The 21,229-nt window shown below is 40.6% G+C and overlaps 2 protein-coding genes across 2 annotated transcripts; both read left to right on the top strand.

Moving 5' to 3' along the window:
* The first annotated feature begins 1,924 nt into the window (after window positions 1-1,924).
* On the top strand, window positions 1,925-11,516 carry depdc1a (DEP domain containing 1a). The gene is made up of 12 exons (XM_080033225.1): window positions 1,925-2,064; window positions 3,229-3,494; window positions 4,569-4,707; window positions 4,875-4,999; window positions 5,149-5,279; window positions 5,551-5,598; window positions 5,847-5,984; window positions 6,536-7,519; window positions 8,877-9,049; window positions 9,189-9,365; window positions 9,997-10,203; window positions 10,492-11,516. Exons 1-12 carry the CDS (start codon window positions 2,017-2,019, stop codon window positions 10,615-10,617), a joined length of 2,562 nt encoding a protein of 853 aa, XP_079889351.1. The 5' UTR covers window positions 1,925-2,016; the 3' UTR covers window positions 10,618-11,516.
* Window positions 11,517-13,098: 1,582 nt separating this feature from the next.
* On the top strand, window positions 13,099-20,884 carry LOC307254543 (retinal Mueller cells isomerohydrolase-like). The gene is made up of 14 exons (XM_080032970.1): window positions 13,099-13,186; window positions 13,959-14,041; window positions 14,695-14,845; window positions 15,504-15,611; window positions 16,107-16,248; window positions 16,532-16,679; window positions 17,173-17,254; window positions 17,382-17,514; window positions 17,833-17,975; window positions 18,126-18,255; window positions 18,460-18,574; window positions 18,975-19,069; window positions 19,191-19,302; window positions 19,837-20,884. The coding sequence occupies exons 1-14, from the start codon at window positions 13,176-13,178 to the stop codon at window positions 19,986-19,988; spliced, it is 1,605 nt and encodes a 534-aa protein (XP_079889096.1). The 5' UTR covers window positions 13,099-13,175; the 3' UTR covers window positions 19,989-20,884.
* Window positions 20,885-21,229: the final 345 nt, after the last annotated feature.

Raw genomic sequence — 21,229 nt, 5'->3', positions numbered from 1 at the left:
TCCTTCAACTAAACACTCGCTGAATGACGTTTCAGTTTGAAATTCGTTTGTGTTGTTTCCTCAGCCAATCTCTAAACGAGGTGCTGCAGTGCCTTGTCCAATGGGTAAAGAGAACAGAGCAAATTCATATGAATACACAACTTTCGACCAATCAGTTAACGTCCATGTCTTTAAACGGCCGTAAGCCACGCCCTTAAACTTTCAGAGATGGAAGATGTGTCACTCTAATATTATTTCACGACAGCACTGTAGCGACAATAACAAATTCATCATCTCACTTATTTAGACCAAAGTAAAACTAATTTCAAAGTAATGCTAAGAACTAAGATTTTACTATTTATGATGTCCATAGAGCGTATGATTGGTTTTTATAGGTCCACGTTTTAAATATTGATCCTCCAAACCAGAATTTGACACAACATTTTACTATTGAGTGACTGCTCTAGTCTTTTATAAAAACGATCTTTGCTTTACCGTGCAGTTTTTTTTAACCACCTGTGTGTTTATCTAAAATGTTTGACATAAGTAATAAAAAAATAAAATTATTTGTGCACCTAACTTTATGTCAACATTTAAAAAAATAACGAAAACAAGTGTTTTGAAGTAGGCTATAAATATTTTTTGTAGAAACCTGAGTAACGTGCGCAGCAACGTGTTTTGGTTTTTCTGTCTCTTTTTTGTATGTTTGATACAATAAGTAGAAACAACAACACCGTTTTATGTACAAGATATTGTGCAGTGGCGCGGTGAGCATAGATTAGAACATATTGCACATGAACAACAGAGGTGAGTTAAGTTGCAAATCAGTGCAAAATGACGTTTCAAGTTTAAAGCGTGCACTCAACGTAATGCCTATGTGCAGAATAGGAAGTATAAATAACGTACAATTTGAGATGCTTGTTCTTTACTTGAGTATTTAATTTTTGAAGAAATATATATAAATAAATGTTCATATTTGTATGGGCAGCCTTATCTGGCAGAGAGCTAGTAAAAAAAGACATCATACTTAAAAAGATAAAAATTATATTATACCTTTGCACACAAACCTTTACTCAGTTTAGCTTTCCAAAGTATTTTTTATTATACTATCTATGATTTTTACTGGTAGCTGGATATTTCCCAACAGAAATTACCAGTGATGACCACCTGGGGGCAGCCGTGCTCAGGAATTCAGTAGACTAAACTCATGCAGTGTATTGGTACCAAATGTAAACCCCTTTCAAGCATGGAATGGATTGTATTCAAGCTTCAAATATCATTTTAAAAAATAGTTAATAAATAAATAAATAGGAAATAACAAATACATTAAAAAAGGCTTAAATGTTTCTGAGCAGAGACAATTTCCTTAGAAAAAGCTTCAGCGGGAGGTCTTTGAAGCAGAAAGCTGGATTTCAGAAATCAACATGTCTATAGCAGCCCACCAAGTAGGCTATCTTTCCCTTTTCGAATGTCTCTACCTCCACTGTCTTTTTGTCAAATGCTTGTTAAGATATGCTAATGTAAATTCCATTTGAGGGAATGGGACAATGCAGCTCTTTTACTCTCTCTCTCTCTCTCTCTCTCTCTCTCTCTCTCTCTCTCTCTAGGCAAATTCAAAGACAGCAAACAACGTTAAATAATGTATTTGTGTCTGTTTAGTGGCGGTGAACACAATTATGTCCTCAACGGTACGTTAAAAAAAACCTGACAATAGTTGAAAAATATAATTTGGTCTCTTTCACTGTTGTAGGCCTATTTGTTTTGACGTCTCCTTCACTCTCCTCAGTTCAAGAGCTGATCACGTGACACACGCTCTGTCCAATCTCGTGCCAGAACAGCACGGCTCGTAATTTTGAACAGACGGGAGCAGCAGCCGTGCATGCGCAGCTGAGTATCATCAACGCTGCCATTCACAATAGCTGTTAGCAAAACATAAGCGTATATCCTTCTCCAAGTTGTAATGGATATTTTTCTTACCTGCTTCTTATATCGGCGGAAGTGAAAACGTAAGCGCTGTCATACTTTAGTTGGTTAAAAATGAGTTCTCATGTTATCACCCCGGGACCGTACCGAGCTACAAAACTGGTGAGTTAAGAATTATCTTCAACGGCTACTCTGTGGCTTACCCTTTCAAATAACCCTGAACTTTCTTGTGGGGTTTTCTAACGAAACGATATTAAACGGAATTCATGACTTTTGCGAAGTATTAAAAATGCTCAGACATGAGGCATAGATTTTATCATGTCTAGCCAAAGAACATATTTTTAAAACTTGGAGTAGAACTCCCTTTTTCCACTGTTTCCACTGGACCAAAGAAGTCTAGTTTTCTGCTGAATGGTCACAAAGTAATATATGTCGTTTTTCTCTATTGTTTTTGTAAAGATGGTCTTTAATTAAATTATTGGTGGCATTAAAAAGTCTTGAATCTAACTTGCCTAGAGTTGTACTATCGTTGCAGAAAGTAAACCATGGCTGCTATTTTAACTAATCTGTAAATGGTCAATGAATTATTAAGTGTTACTACACTCTCAGAACATATTATTTGTTATAAATAACGTTTTGTGTCAAAATAGTTTGTTTCAGTCTTTAAAAATGTCAGAAGAAATAGAAAGGAATATGCCTGTCAGGGTTCCCCAGTTTGAGAACGGCGGGATGTCTTCAAATTAAAGTAAAATATAGTTAACTTGGTTTATTTCCAGGATACAATGAGGTGGCAAAAACGCAAGAGTTTGCTAAAGCTTTGATCCTCTAATCAAATAACCTGCTAATCATTTCAGCACTAGCCTACTCTGCTCTCCCTATTGTTTCTCTTCAGTGTGGAGAACATCTCAGTGGTTTACATACAAAGACATCATTATTGTAATCCTCCAACCTAACTGCACCAATTCATCCCTCTTTCTATGGGGTCGTCAGGTCGAGGCTAAAGCCCCTCAGGACACATAGCCTGAGAAAAGTTTATTAATTTTTAAGTTGTCCAAAGATAAACTAGATAGTCACAAATGTATTATCTTTATTTTTTATTTGACATGGCCAGTGGTGCCTATTACTAAACATTTCTTTAAATGTGCATGATTTTGCCGGTAGGTTAGTTTTTATTTGCATTCCCTGGCCAGATGTTACAACCTATTATTTACTATCTATGGTTACAACAAGCTGCCTAAAAAACAAATAAAAAAAAAGATGAGAAACACACAACTAGCCTGCACCTAACTAACTCTCTCTCTCTTTTTTTTTTTCTTCCGGTTTCAGTGGAATGAGGTGACGCGTTTGTTTCGGGCCGGTATGCCCCTGAGGAAACACCGGCAGAACTTCCGTCACCACTCGTCCTGCTTCACCTCCTCTGCTGCTGTGGACTGGCTGCACCAGATGCTCTGTAGCAACAGCAACTTTGGCCCCGACGTCACCAGGCAACAGACCACGCAGCTCCTCAAGAAGTTCCTCAAGAACCATGTGATCGAAGACGTGAAGGGTCGCTGGGGCTCCGAGGACCTAGAGGACAACACCACACTGTACAGGTAGGGCAAAGCCTGCGGGCTTTTTAACTAGTCTAATGCCTTGTTTCCACCGAGTAGAACGGGTCGGATCGGAGCGGTTCGGTCCGGGTAGTTTGGCTTTTCATTTGCCAAAAGTTGGGTAGGGTACGGTTTAAGCGCACCTAACCGCTCTGAGCCGCTCCTAATCTCAGTACTCCTCCGTAGGGGTACTAGCCGCCTGAAAGGGTGCCTAAAAGGCGGAGCTACACACTGCCGTCATTTGATTGGTCGAAATAATCATTTCCGCCATGTGTAGTCATCTCGGCAAGAGTGAAGATAGTCTTGTGTTTTGGCGAAAATGTGAGCACAGCTCTGTTTATTGTGTGTTGTTTTTCCTCGTCAATAAATTAATCAGTTGGTTACAATGTGTCCCATAGTCACGTAGCTGCCGCAGCCAGCGCTGTTCGCTCACTGTCTCTATCAGTTGCGCCGAGCCGTCTCTGTGCTCACAACAACACGGGGGGAATAAATAAAGAAGCGGCTGGTTTGACCAAGCAAAAACAAGAGACCACTGGCTTGAATCTCGGTGTTGTTTCCACCGCCGACCCTACCAGTAAGGGTAGGGTCGGCGGTGGAAACAACACCGAGATTCTTAAAAGTGAGCTGTACCGCTCTACTCGGTGGAAACGAGGCATTAGGTGGAGTCGGCAATGCTGGAGAACGCGTGTTGTCTAAATCAGTTAATATCTCCCAAGGATCCAATACCTGACTGTGTGTAGGCCTACTGTGTGAGCACTGGAAACAATTTGGTCTTAATACACAGCCTAGGCTCTGTAAACAGGCATGTTGCTAGCTATGATGGCCCCCTTTGTTTAGATGTTGACGGAGCCTAGGCTGTGTGTATTAACACTGTTTTTTTTTCTCAGTGCACAAACAGTACAGACATGTGTAGAGGATTGTGAGGAGACATTCACTCATATTGACAAAATAGCAAGTACAAGTAGCGTTTTCCAGAATCTCTGACTCCACCTTTTGAAGAGACTACCATATATAAAGAGAAATATCTAAGTGAGTGTTAACACTGCTGTCTGTCTATATCCTTCCTTTCCCCCCCAGATTCCCCTCAACTTCTCCACTGAAGCCCATTCCCCGTCCAAGCTCTGCCCCCGGCTGCGTTAGGAAAAGGCCTTCGTTCAGGGACAAGGAAGGTTTCTTTAGGTTTAAGAGCAACAAGAAGCATGACAAGGAGACACAGGTGAACCAGGCTGGACATATACAGTTTACTCTATATGTTATGGAAAATGTAGTCTTCAATATTAATAGATGTGTCCTTTTAAGAACAGATGCCATTTTACTGTAGCAGGTTTGAAGTACAGTCCAAATGGAATGTAATGGTGCTTTATGTTGTTGGTGCCTTTCCAGGAAAATGTTGATCCTGCGCTCCAAGCAGGTGGAGAGCATCAGCCAATGGGAGAGCAGCAGGCGCAGAGACGAGAGATGACAGTGGAGGACGAACATGAAATCTGGAGGGACATCACCCTCACACAGTATGAACACACACTGAACATAAACAAACATGTTTCTATTTATCTAAGTAACCTGTTGAATTAGTATGAAAAACTGTTTTGCCATGAGATGTTAGCAAAGGTTGATTAGTATGTGTGTTTGTAACAATGACTTTTGTGTTGTTTTTCAGCCTGCAGAGGATTCTGGGTGTTTCATCTCTCGATGAGGTTTTAGACCAACGTTATATTAACCCTCAAAACATCATCCATAACATGACCAAAGTTAACAAGCACGGGGTGGTCACGCTGGACGACAGGACCAGTACGTTTATATTAAACATTTATATTATTTATATTATTAAACACAAAACTTCCCAAGAAAGCACACATTCCATTTGTTGTCTCTTTATCGCCTTTCTAATTCAACACGTCTTTCACTGGCGACGTACATTCTCTAAACCGTGTAGACTGCTCACGGTCGTAAACCACACAATGCAAATGGTTAAGAAATTGTTTCTTGAGGTAATACAACCCTGAAACATGACAATATACTGTAACTGACAACCTGTCTAACCTGTCCAACATCTCTGTAGATGACCTTCCACACTGGGTTTTGTCTGCTATGAAGAGCCTCGCCAACTGTGAGTATGCATGAACACTGCCAACAACTGGACAGTAGAAACTTCATTTTATTATTTTTGCTTAATGCATAATGTTTTCAATATCTTAAACTGGACATATGAAATCCATTACTTACTTAATTAATAACTTGCATAAATAGTAAAATTATTTAATTTTATGTAAAGTTAGAAAATAATAACTCGCACATAGTTATCTATTTGGATTATGAATGTAATAGATATAACTCTAATGAGCTGTTTATTTCAAGGGCCGAAGTATGACAGCGACCAGCCGTCCTATCCCGGCTTTGAGAGAGACGTCTTCAAATCTGTGTCCGATTACTTCTACAGCCTTCCGCAGCCATTACTCACCTACGAACTGTATGAACTATTTATCAACGTCCTGGGTAGGTACTTAAGACACATTTTTCTAGTCTATGCTGTTTGCTACAGACAGGGACATGAAGCTGAAGCAGATGAGGATCTTGTTGCTCAGTCATGTTGACATGCAGTGTCCATTATGTGGTTGGGTTTATGGACCTCTAACATTGCCTTCTGACTCCTAACAGAGGTTTTGGTTATTTTCACTTCTGTTCATTCAGTTCTAACAAGGATATGAGCAGATGTACTCTCTCTACGTGTGTGTGTGTGTGTGTGTATGCCTATGCCTATTGTGTTGTCTCTGACCCGGTAACTGTTCTGTATTAGGGCCCGACCGCTTTGGATTTTTTTAAGGCCGATTCCGATATTTGGGAGTAAGTGTATCAGTAAGCAACATATTGAGTAAAGCTATAATCGGCAAATTGAATCGGCGAGCAGATGAATCGGTCGGGCTCTATTCTGTATTCCCTGTAAAGGTTTGAAGTAACAACCCTCTCCCTCTCTTTCACTGTCTTGCTTGCACTGACACTCTGCCTGCACCGCTTGCCTCTCTCTTGTCTCTTGCATCCCCTCTCAGTGTTGTGCGGGTACGTTGCAGCTCCAAAGACACACCAGGGCGGGAAACGCAAGCAGGCCGACCTCCCCTCTGCCCCGCCTCCGGCCAAGACGTCTTTCCGCTCCACAGAATGTCTCCTGCTGTCCCTGCTCAGACAGGGGGCGTGCGATGAGACCGAGTCCCCAATGACTGAGGTGCTAGGGGGGAAGCTTCAGTCACGGCTGGCGGCGCTGAAAGGATCCTCCGACGGCCAGTTAGGAGGCAGCTGCACAAGCTTGAGTACAGTTGCTTTTACAAGGCCTCACCTAAGGAGCTGCTCACTAGAAACTATCCTAGATACCTCCGCCCCTCTCACCCAGACACAGCTTTTCCTGTCCAATGACAGCTTGGCATCCTGTGCCCATAGCAACAGGAGCCAGGACGACAGCCATGCCACGCTATCACTCCACAGTAGTAAAGACTTAAATTCCTCTACTCTATCCAAAGCAACCCCCGCTTCTCTCTTAAACGCTCCAGGAGCTACAATGAGAGCTAGGCTGTCGTCTGTGGGTTCTTTAGCGGGGCTGTCGGCCACACAGAGGGCGCGCTCCTTGCGGCCGCACAGCGTAGGCAGCTGTCTGGATATCGTTGTGGAAACCAGGGAGGAAGACGTCAAGGAGACCAAGTTTCAGGGCCGAGCGAACAGCTGCCTTAACGTGAACACTCCTGCAGACCAGCATTACTCATTCACAGCTTCACGCCCTCCCTCGCTCTCCTATCATCTCTTTTCCTCTTCCTCTGCTATGGCCAAAGCACAAGGGTCCCACGCTACAACGGGACCTGTTGGGCCCAGAGCGGCCTCCAGTACCTGTAATCTGTGGACGCTGCCCCCTGCACCTGCGCTTGCCCGACGCTGCCTCAGCTCTATGGATGTGTCCAAGCCCTCTCGACCTGTCTCACTGCTCAAAGCGCCTGTCTGTGTGCCCACGAGCATCTCGCAGCCCCCCCAGCCCAAACCTGAGCAAAGTAAGACCCACTCTCCCCTCTACCCGTCTGTGTGTCTCTGCATGTCTATCAATGTCTAATCAAACTAACTCCATCTAACCACTACTGGCATGCAAGGTTTGAGCTCAGAAATACAACTCTCCTTGAACTCATTGTATTAAAGAGATATCGTAGTTTTTGTTCTGTTCTTTACCCAAGGTAACGTATTGACAAAACAAAGGAATGACAGAAAGGACTGGTTGAAGGATCGTAGAGCTCATATTCCACTAGTCAAATTTTATATTCGATCGTTTAAAAGTATGCAGACCATTATACGATTGTTGCTTTTGGCATTTTTGGTTTTGTTTTCTTTCTGGTGCTTATGATTTTTGTAAATTTCTTTGTTGCAAGTTCACTTTCGTTCAAGCAAAATCATTTTGATGCTGGTCTTGCTAAATTAAAGTATCTCATTTTTCGTTCTTAAGATGAAAAGTCAGATTTTTTAATATACAAACATACAAATACTAGATTCATACAAATACTAGATTCAAGTCTATAATATCAATGGCTGATTGTTATAGTCTGTTAAGAAAGGCGATGAACCAGCCGGCCGTATTCCACCACCTTATGATATGTATTATCACCGTGCAAATCTCCTGGAACCTGGACATTTCAGTCACTGATTTGCTCATAAAATGTGTTACAGGAAAAAGGTTGAAATTACAAACTCGGTAGAAGGTAAACATTATTGACAACCTGCAAACTTTGAAAAGACATAAAATGGCAGTAAAGTAGCAAAAAAATGGGTCCCTTTTTTATATTTATAAAATATTTGAAATCGTGAAACCCTTTCCTCACACAGACTTTGGTGCTGTTACTAGCAGAGCGTTCAGTGCAGTCACTTATGGCTAAAGATATTATACATTTGTGGCCTTTGTGCTTTGCCGGTCGCCAACAATATTTTCTACCATCTAGTCAGTCTTTTATTTTCATTTTCTTGCGTATTAATTTTCTGAGTGGATCTGTGGCTGAAATCTCTTGAGTTCCAGTAGAATCCAAGCGGGATGCGATGCACATACGGTCATGGATCAGGGCTATGAGCCTTTATTATACAATAAAAATGTAGCCATTTTACTGGGGTACATTCTTTTTAATAGCATATTACTATACATACATTTTATGTTTATTTACATATCTTACCTGACTCATGTCTAGCACTGTAGCTGTAGTTGATTAATCTTGTTATCCATCCATTCATCCATCCATCCGTTCGTCTCTTCTAGTGATGGATGAATGTGTCCATGAAGAGTGATTACTGCCAATTTGATGCACTTCTGGACTCACTTGTATCTGTCGTTGTCATTACTGTGTGTGTGTGTGTGTGTGTGTGTGTGTGTAGGCCTGCCCCAGCCTCAGTGTGAGCGTGTAGCCATCGAGGCCCTGCAGCTGTGCACCCTCCTCCTCCCCCCCACCTCGCGCAGGAAGCTGCAGCTCCTCATGAGGATGATGTCACGCATCAGCCAGAACGTAGACATGCCCCGCCTCCACCCGGCCATCGGCACCCGCACACTGGTGAGCCACAACACACATTTGATCGGTGACGCACTGTTTAAATCTACTCGGATGGTTAATTGTGGTGTATTTTATTTCATTTTTCCTGATTGTCTTTTATTGACCTCTCTCTACCTGCTTTTGGTTCTTGTTGTTCCAGATGATTCACACATTCTCCGGCTGCGTCCTTAGCAGCGCAGAGGAGTGTGATTTGGACGAGCTGCTGGCAACCAGACTGGTGTCATTCCTAATGGACCATCAGCAAAGCATCCTCTCTGTTCCTGAGTACCTGCTCAGTGCCATCAGTGACCGTGTACAGTACCTGCGCACAGTAAAGGTACAAGCTGACACTCCAACAGTGTATGTCCTCCACCCTGGTGGCACAATAACTCATAACTTATATTTGTAGAAAGACATCTCAACTCATTTGTTTGTTAAACACACATACAGTTTACACCAACAGGTAAATATACAGTCGGTGGACTTTTACATCTAGAGACAGTGATGTTAAAGTAGGATGGTAGTTAATCAACTTTCAAATGTGGCTTTAATATATAGATTTCAATAGACGGATTAATGGAGGGACAATTGTACTAACTCAAAGAAGCATTTAGTGTTGAGTAACTTTTGAAACATTAAGCGAACTGAGGCATGCTCAATAAATATTTTGTATATGGGTGGAGCTCACTAAAGTCTTGTTGGCTGCATCTTATTATAGACTCCTTTTGGAAGCAGTTTGTTTTTCAGAGAATAACAAACAGCCTCTCCTAAACTTTGAGTGAGAAGGGTTTTGAAATGTTGCAGATGTAAAAAGTGCATAAATATCTAGTTGAGCATAGGGCAGACCGTATAACTATTCAACATAACTTGAGTAGTTAATTGAAAGTGAAACTTGTTGAGTTTGACTTTATCTGCTTTCAATATAAAGTAAATGACCACGGAGGTTTTTCTCACTCTCCTTCCCTCAGCTCCCAGTCGATGGCGTCTCTAATGTTGACAGCAGCGATCCCGTTTGCGTTCCGATGCCCGTCTACGCATTCTGCCATCAGATCAGCGGCGTTGAGTTTGAACAACAGAAGGTGGCGTCTTCCCAGAAGGCCATGGAGGAGCTGCTGGAGATCCTGCTGACAGACCAGAACATGAGCGAGAAGGACCGACACAAGAAACTGAAGCAGGTAAAGAACTTCACCTCTTTAAAAGTAGAGTCAGTGATTCTGGAAAATGCTTTGTCAAAATCACTTTTTGTCAAAATCAGTGAATGTCTTCTCACGATCCACTACCTGTCCATACTGAGTGTGCGATGAAAAAAAAAATCAGGTGTTAAATGTGCATGTTGCTAGCTGACCCCCTTTGATTACATACCAGTTTATAGAGCCTAGGCTATGTATCAACACCAGATTTTTTTTCAGTGCACATGCACATCCAATATACTCCCAAACTGAGTGGCTCAATCTTTGCTGTAGTTTCAGAAGCAGTACCCGGATATCTACAGTCGTCGACTCCCCTCGGACGGGGACAACAACAAGCCAAAGATTAAAGCTCCCCTCCTCAACATCAAGAAGACCAAAGCTTTCAGCATCAGGAACTAAACTAACCACACAGCCGTCAACATTCTAGAAGCCACAGCCGCGTTTCTGCTGCACTATTACTGCACTGGTACCGAGAGAGGACACTTCTCTTTGCAGCCAGGAACTTTTTCTTGTTACAATGGAAATAGTGTTATTCATGTTGCGTGCCTCATATATGTGCAAATGTCAGCGTTATGCAGGCTGAAAGACTTCTACAGTGGTGTGTGTGTGTGTGTGTTTGTGTGTGTGTGTGTGTGTGTGGAGACAATAGTACAATGAAAGTATCAAGACGCACAGCTCCTTTAGAGGAGTTCATTTAATTATTGTGTTGAGATATAACATGTTTTTTTATGAAGCAGGTTTATTTTAGGAAAATGTTGTTTTTTATCATCATAGTTCATTTGGATCAGTTAAATATTATATATATACATATAATATCAGTTAATTTTTTCATCTGTCTTCTCGCGTATGTGTTTGTGTGCCTGCGTGTGCTTCAGAGTGCATTTTGGGAGAAGAAATAAATGCAATTCTGCGATCACTGGTCCATACGGGAACAATTGGATTATGGTTTGTTTTAATTTATAAGTGATGACAGTGGGAGCAGTGCTAGATATTGTTTTGCTTACTGTGTTTCTTGTCGTATCGTTTTCTTTTTTCCTCTGGATTGCTTTCCCCTTCTCTTGCTTTCATTTGTTTGTTGTTTTTAGAGTTAATGTTTTAAGTTTTCTCAAAGGGGATCTTTAGATTTTCACATCCATCAATTATTTTAGAATGGAGCTCCCCTTTCCCGGTTTCCCTTGTATTTGTGTGTATGTTGCACTGGACGGCCAGTAAACTTAGGCCAATCATCAGATTGCTTAATTTATAATAATTTAACAGACTTGTCATGTTAATTCTACTTAAAATGTCAAGCTGTCCTTTTTTCAAATATCTTATATGAAGTATTAGTTGTACCCTGATGTGTTTGTCCATACCTCAGATCATAGTGTGTGTGTTTTACTGTTTTTACACTCATCAGCAGTATGTTTGGCAAAGTCTTTTACAGAAGAGTGTCTGTTGTACATTAACAAAGTTGTACTCTTCCTTAACATTGTTTACTATGCAAAACCCTGGGAAATAAACCTGTTCAGCTGTTCTATTTATATTCAATCGTCCTGTTTCTGTTTGAAATGTGCAATGTGACATGAATACTGTATGTCATTTGACTTGAGCTTCAGTGGCTAGTTAGTATATTGAAATTCCAAAGGCTTGGCAGGGGTTTGTCTGAATATTGACATTAAATTGAACCCTTTTGTTTTTTATATCCTGTGTTTTTATTTCCAAGATTTATTGTTGATGTATGGGGGTTGTAGGGACAGTTTGCAAAACCAGACCGCTTTTAATTTAAAATAGCTAATCCACTTATCTATAATGCATATTTGTAAGCAATGACAATGGTTAACACACCCAAAATGTCCCATATAATATTCAATTGCACAGTAAAAGTAGCTAAATGGCAATCCCTTGTGAAAAAATGGTTTACTCTAGTTTATTAAAAACATACAAAAGTATTCGTCTCCCCAAAACTCTGCATAGTGACTGTGCTGATCCCCATCTCATTATGGTTACAGACTATGCATCAGTAACTTGTGCAACCCCTCTTACCCCTCATACAGAGTTATCCCTTATTAGTTAATCGGCTACATTCTGCTTTCTGGCCGTGTGTTTCCCATCACCTGCCTCCAACATGTGCAACATTCCCGTGCAGCAAGAGTGATAGAAGTGGAAAGATGGTAAGCTGCTGGTTCTAATTATACAAATAATCAGTGTTTTGTAACTGTAATAAATCTTGATCTGTGTCTCAAACTGATTTGGGAACATGAATGTGAAGGAATAAGGCCTGGAAAAACCTTTTAAAAGTCCTTGAATTTGACGTTTAGAAACTTAAGGTAGGCACCCTGCCTAGAAGACACATGACTGCTCTTTTCAACCTTCATGCAAGCATTCATTTAAATTATTCCTTTTATTGTTCAACTTTCATTTGTCAAAATGACAGAGAACAAAACAATACTGACAAATCATTCACTCTGTCCTTTCTTTCTCTCTGCAGCTTCCTCTCCCCCTGCCAATGCCGGCCAATTAAAATAGTTTGAGAGTTTGTCTGGAACCAATTAGGTTGGACTCTTTCTACACAGGCATACCCCGTTTACACACAACAGCACCAACACACTGCTGTTGAAAGCTGACTTTATTAGTTTGACCCACATCATCCGTAGGTGAGCGTTTATTTGGGTTCCAAGGTTGACCAAGGCCTTATCCCCAGGCCAAGAGAACATTCTGCCGGATGGCTGAAAGGAGAGCAGACAAAGCCGGCTTGTTCAGCTCTGGATGTGGGGAGAGTGGAGGAGGAAGAAAAGGGGGGAGCAATAGGATTGAAAGGAAAACGGAGATGCAGGGGAAAGGGGGAGGAGAAAGAAGGGGGAGGAGGGGGTTCAGTTTCCATCCCTCACTGTAGGAAATCTGTGTGTGTGTGTATGTGTGTGTGATTCAAATGCTCCAAAGTCTGCAAGACTGCAAGAGTGTGAAGAACATACAGCAGCATGGCCAACCGGTGAGAAAAACTTTACATTTCTGTTCTCTTTTGATGAACGATTTCCTTTCTCAAATGATAGAAACTTTAGAGACGGAGCAGATTGTGTCTGTAGCCAGTGGGTTCTCAGAAAGGTAACGGGAGAAAGCAGCACGTAGACGCCACCGTGACGTTTCTTGTTTTCATTCTAAGAGAGAGAGAGAGAGAGAAAAGATTTGATGGTGAGTCAACTATGTGGTGCATATTTTTACTGAAGGAAAACTCTGAACTAGACTCCGATTTTCAACATGAGATGACAGAGAAAGTGAAATAAATACCCAATAACCGAAAAGTCAAAAGTTGGGAAAGATAATGTCTGCATTCTAGGTCAAAAACTGCTATCTCTGTCTGCACCATTGCAATCTTGGTTTTGTTTTTGCAACCAAATAAGCTGTTGCGCGCTTCACTGGTGGAGTTTGCCAGGTCTAATGTCCAAATGAGGGTCAGGTTTACTGGATGCAAAACTACAATAACGGATGAGGATAAGAGAGGGAAAAAAGGCCTACAGTAGAGGGTACATTTGTTGCAGAAGCACAGTGAAAGGAATAAAAACTAATACGCCAAGGAAATTCAAAAAGAGGTACTGTATTATGAAACGTTGAACTTAAAGTTGAAATGACAGTGGATTGATGAACGGCGACACCAGATGGGGGGGATCTAACCACTACACCACGAGCGCCCCGTACATTAATAATGTGACTGGTTCAAGTACTGAGTTCCTTAAATGATCATGTGTCTTTTCTTTCCTCTCCAGTGTGGAGCATCCTGCTGCAGGCTACAAGAAGATCTTTGAGACAGTGGAGGAGCTGAACGAGCCCCTACCTGCTGAGATCACTGGTAGGAAACATAGATAGTAAATAAAGAGGGGGTTTGGCTTTTGTTGCAAAGCTGATGATAGAAAAACACTCTACTAGAGGCTACGTTCAAAGCCCATTGCTTATTCTCTTTTCAAGCACATGAGACCAAAACCACTCTAATGTCTTGTTTTGTCCTACTATTTAAAGGTTTCCGCTGTGATCTGAATATTAAAGCACCCTTTTTGGTCTAACTTATCACAACAAAGTATGTGATAAGAGTATGATAAAAGACTTACACGGTGATAATCAAACCTAAATTGATTGATTATTTACTTTAAAAAAATAACAAATTGTTAACCTACCACACTATGTCATTTCTTATGTTTGTGTTGCATTTCTACCGTATTCAGTCCGGTGTTGTAATTCTTGGTCGTGTACCATTTTGCTATTCGCAAGTGTGTGTTTGCTTTACTCAATCCCCATCTCATATAAACGCTAACACTCAACAGAAGCATGTGAATATGTTAAAGTGTGTGTGTGTGTGTGTGTGTGTGTGTGTGTGTGTGTGTGTGTGTGTGTGTGTGTGTGTGTGTGTGTGTGTGTGTGTGTGTGTGTGTGTGTGTGTGTGTGTGTGTGTGTGTGTGTGTGTGTGTGTGTGTGTGTGTGTGTGTGTGTGTGTGTGTGTGTTCTCAGGTGTTATACCATCATGGCTAGGCGGCAGTCTCCTCAGAATGGGTCCGGGTCTCTTCGAGGTGGGAGACGAACCTTTCCATCACCTGTTTGACGGACAGGCTCTCATCCACAAGTTTGACCTGAAGGACGGTCAGGTGACCTACTACAGGAAGTAAGAATACTACTCATTACCTTTCAAAATCAAAGCACACAGCAACACATTCTAGAAAATACTTTTCCATCAGCATTGTTGTGCGATGATACATTTCACAGTTTTTATGTGTTTAAAAAAACTTGTTTTACTCTTTCAGTGAAGCAGTGAGCAATGTATTTGAGGCATATCTTACCATTTGTATTATGTTTTCTTACCAGGGCAATTGTATGTCAATCTTTTTTTTTTGGAGAAGGTGCAGATGACAGCTATTTGATGACATATGATTTCTGTTAGTGCAAAGAATTTTGCAGATATGGAAAAAAAGAGCTGACGGTGAAATAAATCTAACTGGAATGTTGCAAGCAAAGACAGAAAAGAAAACGCACCCACAGCAGCAGCAGCAAACTACAAGAATCCTGAGCATTTCAACAACTTTAGTTAACCCAGCAGATTCAGTAATGACAGTTTAAGTACCGTTAATCGACAGTAAATATCTTGTGACTTTACTGCATACTGGCATATAATATACTAAGCACATTTTTTAGTTTTTATTGAGCATTTGGTTCTTGTTTAGGTTTTTTTCTGCTGCAACAACAAACTTTCCCTTCAGGAATGAATTAAGTATGCACAGTATATTTATCTATCTTTGTATGATTTGTGTAATCTATCTACTCAGGTTCATCAAGACAGATGCCTATGTGCGTGCCATGACGGAGAACAGAGTAGTCATCACTGAGTTTGGCACAGCGGCCTATCCAGACCCCTGCAAAAACATCTTCTCCAGGTAAAACCAAACCCTTAGATACGGAAGCCCTAAAGGAACATGGGATCTTACAATTTATTTCCTCGGTTTTCCCATGACAACCGGTTAATAAACTCATTACAAACCTTTGTTTACAAAATATTAGGATACTCAATTCAACAAATCAGTATCTACAATGTTTTTAAATCAACAACATCAATTTAGGGCTTGCATAATTAAGCACAAAAGTTACTGTAAAGGCTTATCAGTGGAAAAGAGTGATGGAATCACCTATCAGTCTTTAATTCAAACAACATTGTAGATCATGATATAAAATCAATTCTCTCATTAGCTCAGGCTAACAACTCAAATTAACCTTTCCATCACAGTTAAACACAGAAAATATAATACGATTCCATGTTCATTTAGGGCCTCCATACTTCAAGCATTATAACTCTGTTGTATAACTATCACACCACATTATTCAATTGAATCAGTCTTTTACTAAACAAAGGGTTTGATTTTGTTTCCGTGTAGATTCTTCACTTACTTCAGAGGCATTGAGGTGACCGATAACTGCTTAGTGAACATCTATCCAATCGGTGAAGACTTCTACGCTGTCACAGAGACCAATTACATCACTAAGGTGGATCCCGATTCGCTGGAGACTTTAAAGAAGGTGAGGGCTGATTGGTTTGACTTCCATGCTGAGTCTTTAGACAAGGTTTTACTGATAAACATTGCTTTTTTTAATGTTGTTAAGATGACATTTAGATACCAGGAGCACTTTTTAGAAGCATCACATGTGAAATTTTGACTCAGAGGGTAAAATCATCTCCTCGTGGTTTCATGATCTATAGTTATGTATTTAATATTAATTATGTCATAATGTTTATTATTAAAAATGATGTCATCATGTAAAAAATTCTTTATACCGTTTTTCCGTCTTGTGTTCCTATTAGGTGGACCTGTGTAAGTACCTGTCAGTGAATGGGGTGTCTGCCCACCCCCACACTGACACAGATGGTTCAGTCTATAACATCGGCAACTGCTTTGGCAAAAACATGAGCCTGGCGTACAACATCGTCAAGATCCCACCGGCGCAGGAAGGTTTGTTGCAGGTTTTGTTTCAAATTGAAACCGTTTGCTTTGCTGACTGAACATCCAGAAAATATATATATTTTTTTGTTGTGTTTTTGTAATTATGAACTGAACTTTTATTCAAATTGAAATGTTGAAGACGGTTTAGTTTCCAATTGAATTGAGGTTGTTTCAACACAGACGGGACTTAATCGCATTGAAACACATTGACAATTTTCATGAAATTTAAAAACAAGTTTTGCCTTTTTCAAAAGCATATGAAGATTTTGTTTGTAAATGGGTGTTTTGCGTTTGGTAAAATAAGAGACGTGGAGCAAAAATACTTAAGAAAGAAATCCAATAATGTTAGAAAGCTTGAAAAACAAAGAAAGAAAGACAATGAAAGAACTAAAAGTAAGACTAATTTAAGGAGGATAAAAATAATAAATAAAAATCAAGACAGTCACACTTGCATAGCTGCTTTAACGCTTTCTTCTCCCACACTGTGTCTCTGTGTTTCCAGACAAGTCCGATCCCCTGGAGAAATCCCAGGTTGTTGTTCAACTCCCCAGCAGTGAGAGGTTAAAACCCTCCTACATACACAGGTACTGACTTCCTTCCTTCTTTCATTTATTACCACAAATAGCCTATGCAGCACAAGGAATTCAACAGTATCTATGTGTGCAGCTGTACTTGCTTTACAAAGCTGTTTTGGTGTCTGTTTCTCTGCAGTTTCGGTATGACGGACAACTATTTCGTGTTCGTGGAGCAACCGATAAAGATCAACCTTCTCAAGTTCCTGTCGGCTTGGAGCATCAGAGGAGCCACATACATGGACTGCTTTGAATCCAATGAAACTATGGGGGTAAGTGATGGGGTGTGGGCAGGGGCAGACTGGCCATAGGGAGGTCTGGGACATTTCCGGAATGATTCCAGGCAGAAGAGTAGCATAAAAACTACATGGAAAGCAAAATAACTACAAACAAGTACGCAAAATAACCACAAAATTACGCAAAACTACTACGAAGACATGCAAAAACAACCACATATAGACACAAAAATGACCACATACACATTTGAATTGGTATTATTTTATTACCCTAAAAGTCTCTAAACCTGCCCCAACGGAAGGAAGAGGAGTGTCTGTACATCTCAGTTCATAGAAAGCCTTTGTGTGTTGTAGACATGGTTCCACCTGGCCAGTAGGGACCCAGCAGCTTATTTGAGCAGCCACAAGTTCAGAACATCAGCGTTCAACATCTTTCACCACATCAACGCCTATGAGGAAGATGGGTTCATTGTCGTTGACCTCTGCACGTGGAAAGGGTGAGTGTGGTAACATGTGTATGTGTGTGTGTGTGTGTGTGTGTGTGTGTGTGTGTGTGTGTGTGTGTGTGTGTGTGTGTGTGTGTGTGTGTGTGTGTGTTTTATGAACAGTACAATTGACTCACTTTGCCACTTCTGTTGTTTTCACAGCCATGAATTTGTGTATAACTACCTGTACATGGCCAACCTGAAGCAGGAGTGGGAGGAAGTGAAGAAAGCAGCGATGAAAGCTCCACAGCCCGAGGTCCGACGATATGTACTGCCAATGGATATAAACAGGGTGAGTGCACACACACACACACACACACACACACACACACACACACACACACGCAGGCACGCACGAGAAGTAACCTCTTTAGCCTCAGATAACCCATGAAGTGGGTCTAAAGACGTGTAACAAAGTATTTCTAATTGTGTGGTACGGTTACTTTTACTTCTGTTAAATATTTGAATATGTTTTTGTGCTCGTGTGTGTTTTCAGGAAGAGCAGGGAAAGAATCTGGTGTCTCTGCCCTACACCACAGCAACTGCTGTTCTTAATAAGGATGGCACCATCTGGCTGGAACCAGAAGTCCTCTTTTCTGGACCACGACAAGGTTATACACACACACACACACACACACACACACACACACACACACACACACACACACACACACTGTGCATTAAAAGTACATCTGCCTCTGAAATGTAGTGTAGTAGAGGTGTGAAGCAGGAAGCTTGAAGCACGAAATCAAAGTAAATTCCAAGTACCTCAAAGTTGAATTTAGGTACAGAACTCAATTAAATAGGGTTAGGGTTAGGGCTACTACAGGTCATTTTCCTCCATTGTACTATGAATCATATTTTTTGTCATGATGCTTATTTGACTGTATGCATTGTATCTATTGTATAGTGTCTCTGGCTCTCTTTCCTTAATATCTCTGTTGATGTCTCTCTCTCTCTCTCTCTCTCTCTCTCTCTCTCTCTCTCTCTCTCTCTCTCTCTCTCTCTCAGCCTTTGAGTTTCCACAGATTAACTACGCTCTGTGCCGTGGGAAGAAATATTCCTTTGCGTACGGCCTGGGACTCAACCACTTCATCCCTGACAGGGTACGAGACTATAGCTTCTGCCATTCACAGACAAATACAAAATATCCAAACGAAATACAGGAAATGTTTCAGTGACGTTGATGTTGTTGTCACTTGTTTGTGGCTGACTGGCTGGCTGTAGATAGTGAAGCTGAACGTGCAGACCAAAGAGACCTGGGTGTGGCAGGAGGAAGACTGCTACCCATCAGAGCCGCTGTTTGTACCCACACCTGGAGCCACAGAGGAGGACGACGGTACAGCACTCACACACACACACACACACACACACACACACATACACACACACACACATATTTAAATTTTTTCACAACTTTTAAGTGCAACATTGTGATTTCACGAATAGAATGACGTAATAAGATAACGTATCAAGTAGGCCTAAACTATTGATAATAGCACTAAGAATATGATAAGATAAAGTAAGAATGCACCAAAAACTTCCAAACTTTCTTAAAAGTATCATAACTTCTGTGGCAATTTGACTTACTAACTGAAAATTCAGAAAGTTCTTCGCCTTGCATAGTTAAAATCTAGCTTTTGCCATAATAATTATACCAAAAATCCTATGTCATGTTGTGTAACAGAACATAAAGATTGAAATATACACAAAATAAGGCCAAAGCCAGCAACAACTGAAACATCAAATGTTGACGGCTATCCTAATCTGTGGGCCCATATGATCAAATCAACCTTAAAATATAACCCCCCCCCCCCCCCCTTAGATAAACCTTAATCTTAACCTAATCCCACCCATTGTTTCTTTGTCATAGGTGTGCTGTTGAGTATCGTGGTGAAGCCGGGTGCAGACAGGCCGGGCTTCCTGCTGATACTAGACGCAGAGAAGCTTACGGAGCTGGCCCGGGCCGAAGTCAACACCATCATCCCCGTCACCCTCCACGGCACATACAGACACAGATCCTGAGTGACATGCCCAAACAAGCACTTTACTGAACCTATCACGCTCCCGACAGCGACCTCAGAAGCAAAATAAATCAACAAGCTGGTGGTTTGAAAATTATTTACAGCAAATACCATGGATTTTGATAGGGGGAAAAAAATATCTAGCCTATATTTCAAATGAGTTATCAGTGCTTGATGCAATGATTTTAATTTTTTTTGCCAGGCGCTTGGGACATAGGCCTATCATAAAACATTTTACATTTATTATGTGTCTACATGTATAACATGTTATTAATGTTGTTTCCTGTTCTCCCTGGGCTCATTCTCGCTGCTGGGTTAGCACAGAGTTAGCACTCTATGTTGATAATAATGAAAAGACTAAAGACAACTGAACGATGGGTGTGTACAGATAACAGTTGTTATCATTAAAAAATAATAATTCCATAGCCTATAGCAGCACTTATATTTGTAAATCTTCCTTGTAAAGCAACAGTTACAAATAAATACAAACGCAATATTCTTCCTTTCTTTTTTATACCAATATAAACAACTGCAATAATAATTTTTGAATTTTTGAATATTACCTGCTAAAGTGTAGTTGTTTTGACAACAATTGTCGCTCTTATTACGTCTGTGAATATACATTTCCATATAAAAAACTTTTACATGTTGAATTTGTGTTATTCATCATTTCCTGTAAACTGTTCCAGAGGTTTTTAACATGGACCTATTATGATTTTTAAGATGTTATGAATCGATGTCAATCTGGTGTTTTCAGATTCCTGTGCTGCCCCCAGGTGGTCAAAATGTATCTTTTTATCCATCCAAGGAAGTAATGGTAATACTCTGTTGGATCTTTGAATGCAACTTTTACTAAAAACTTTTGGTTCATTGGGATGAAATCATCTTTATATCAGATGTAAATATTTCTGCACAGTGTCCATGATAATAAACAATGAGTATATTCGATAAACACTTCGATCTGATTTTGATTATATGATGTGTGTATTCAAACCATAACAACTTCATACAGCAAGAAAGTAGGTCATTGAGATTCTAAATCTCTTTCGACAGCAGCACATATACGTTTAACATGGATTTTAACAAAATAAAAGTTCTGACGACAAACATACTAAGTTCAATCAATATAACCATTAGGCTATTGTTTGTTTGTGGGTTAATTTTAAAGGGATGTCATCTAATCTTCATTTGTTTAAAAGAATCGAAATCTGCTACCATATGCTATCCATAATTAAAATAGCA

Source organism: Ammodytes marinus (assembly GCF_949987685.1).
Source record: "Ammodytes marinus genome assembly, chromosome: 8".
In the NCBI taxonomy this organism is placed as follows: domain Eukaryota; kingdom Metazoa; phylum Chordata; class Actinopteri; order Uranoscopiformes; family Ammodytidae; genus Ammodytes; species Ammodytes marinus.
The sequence above is the reverse complement of the archived record's forward strand: the minus strand, read 5'-3'. Positions and strand labels throughout refer to the sequence as shown.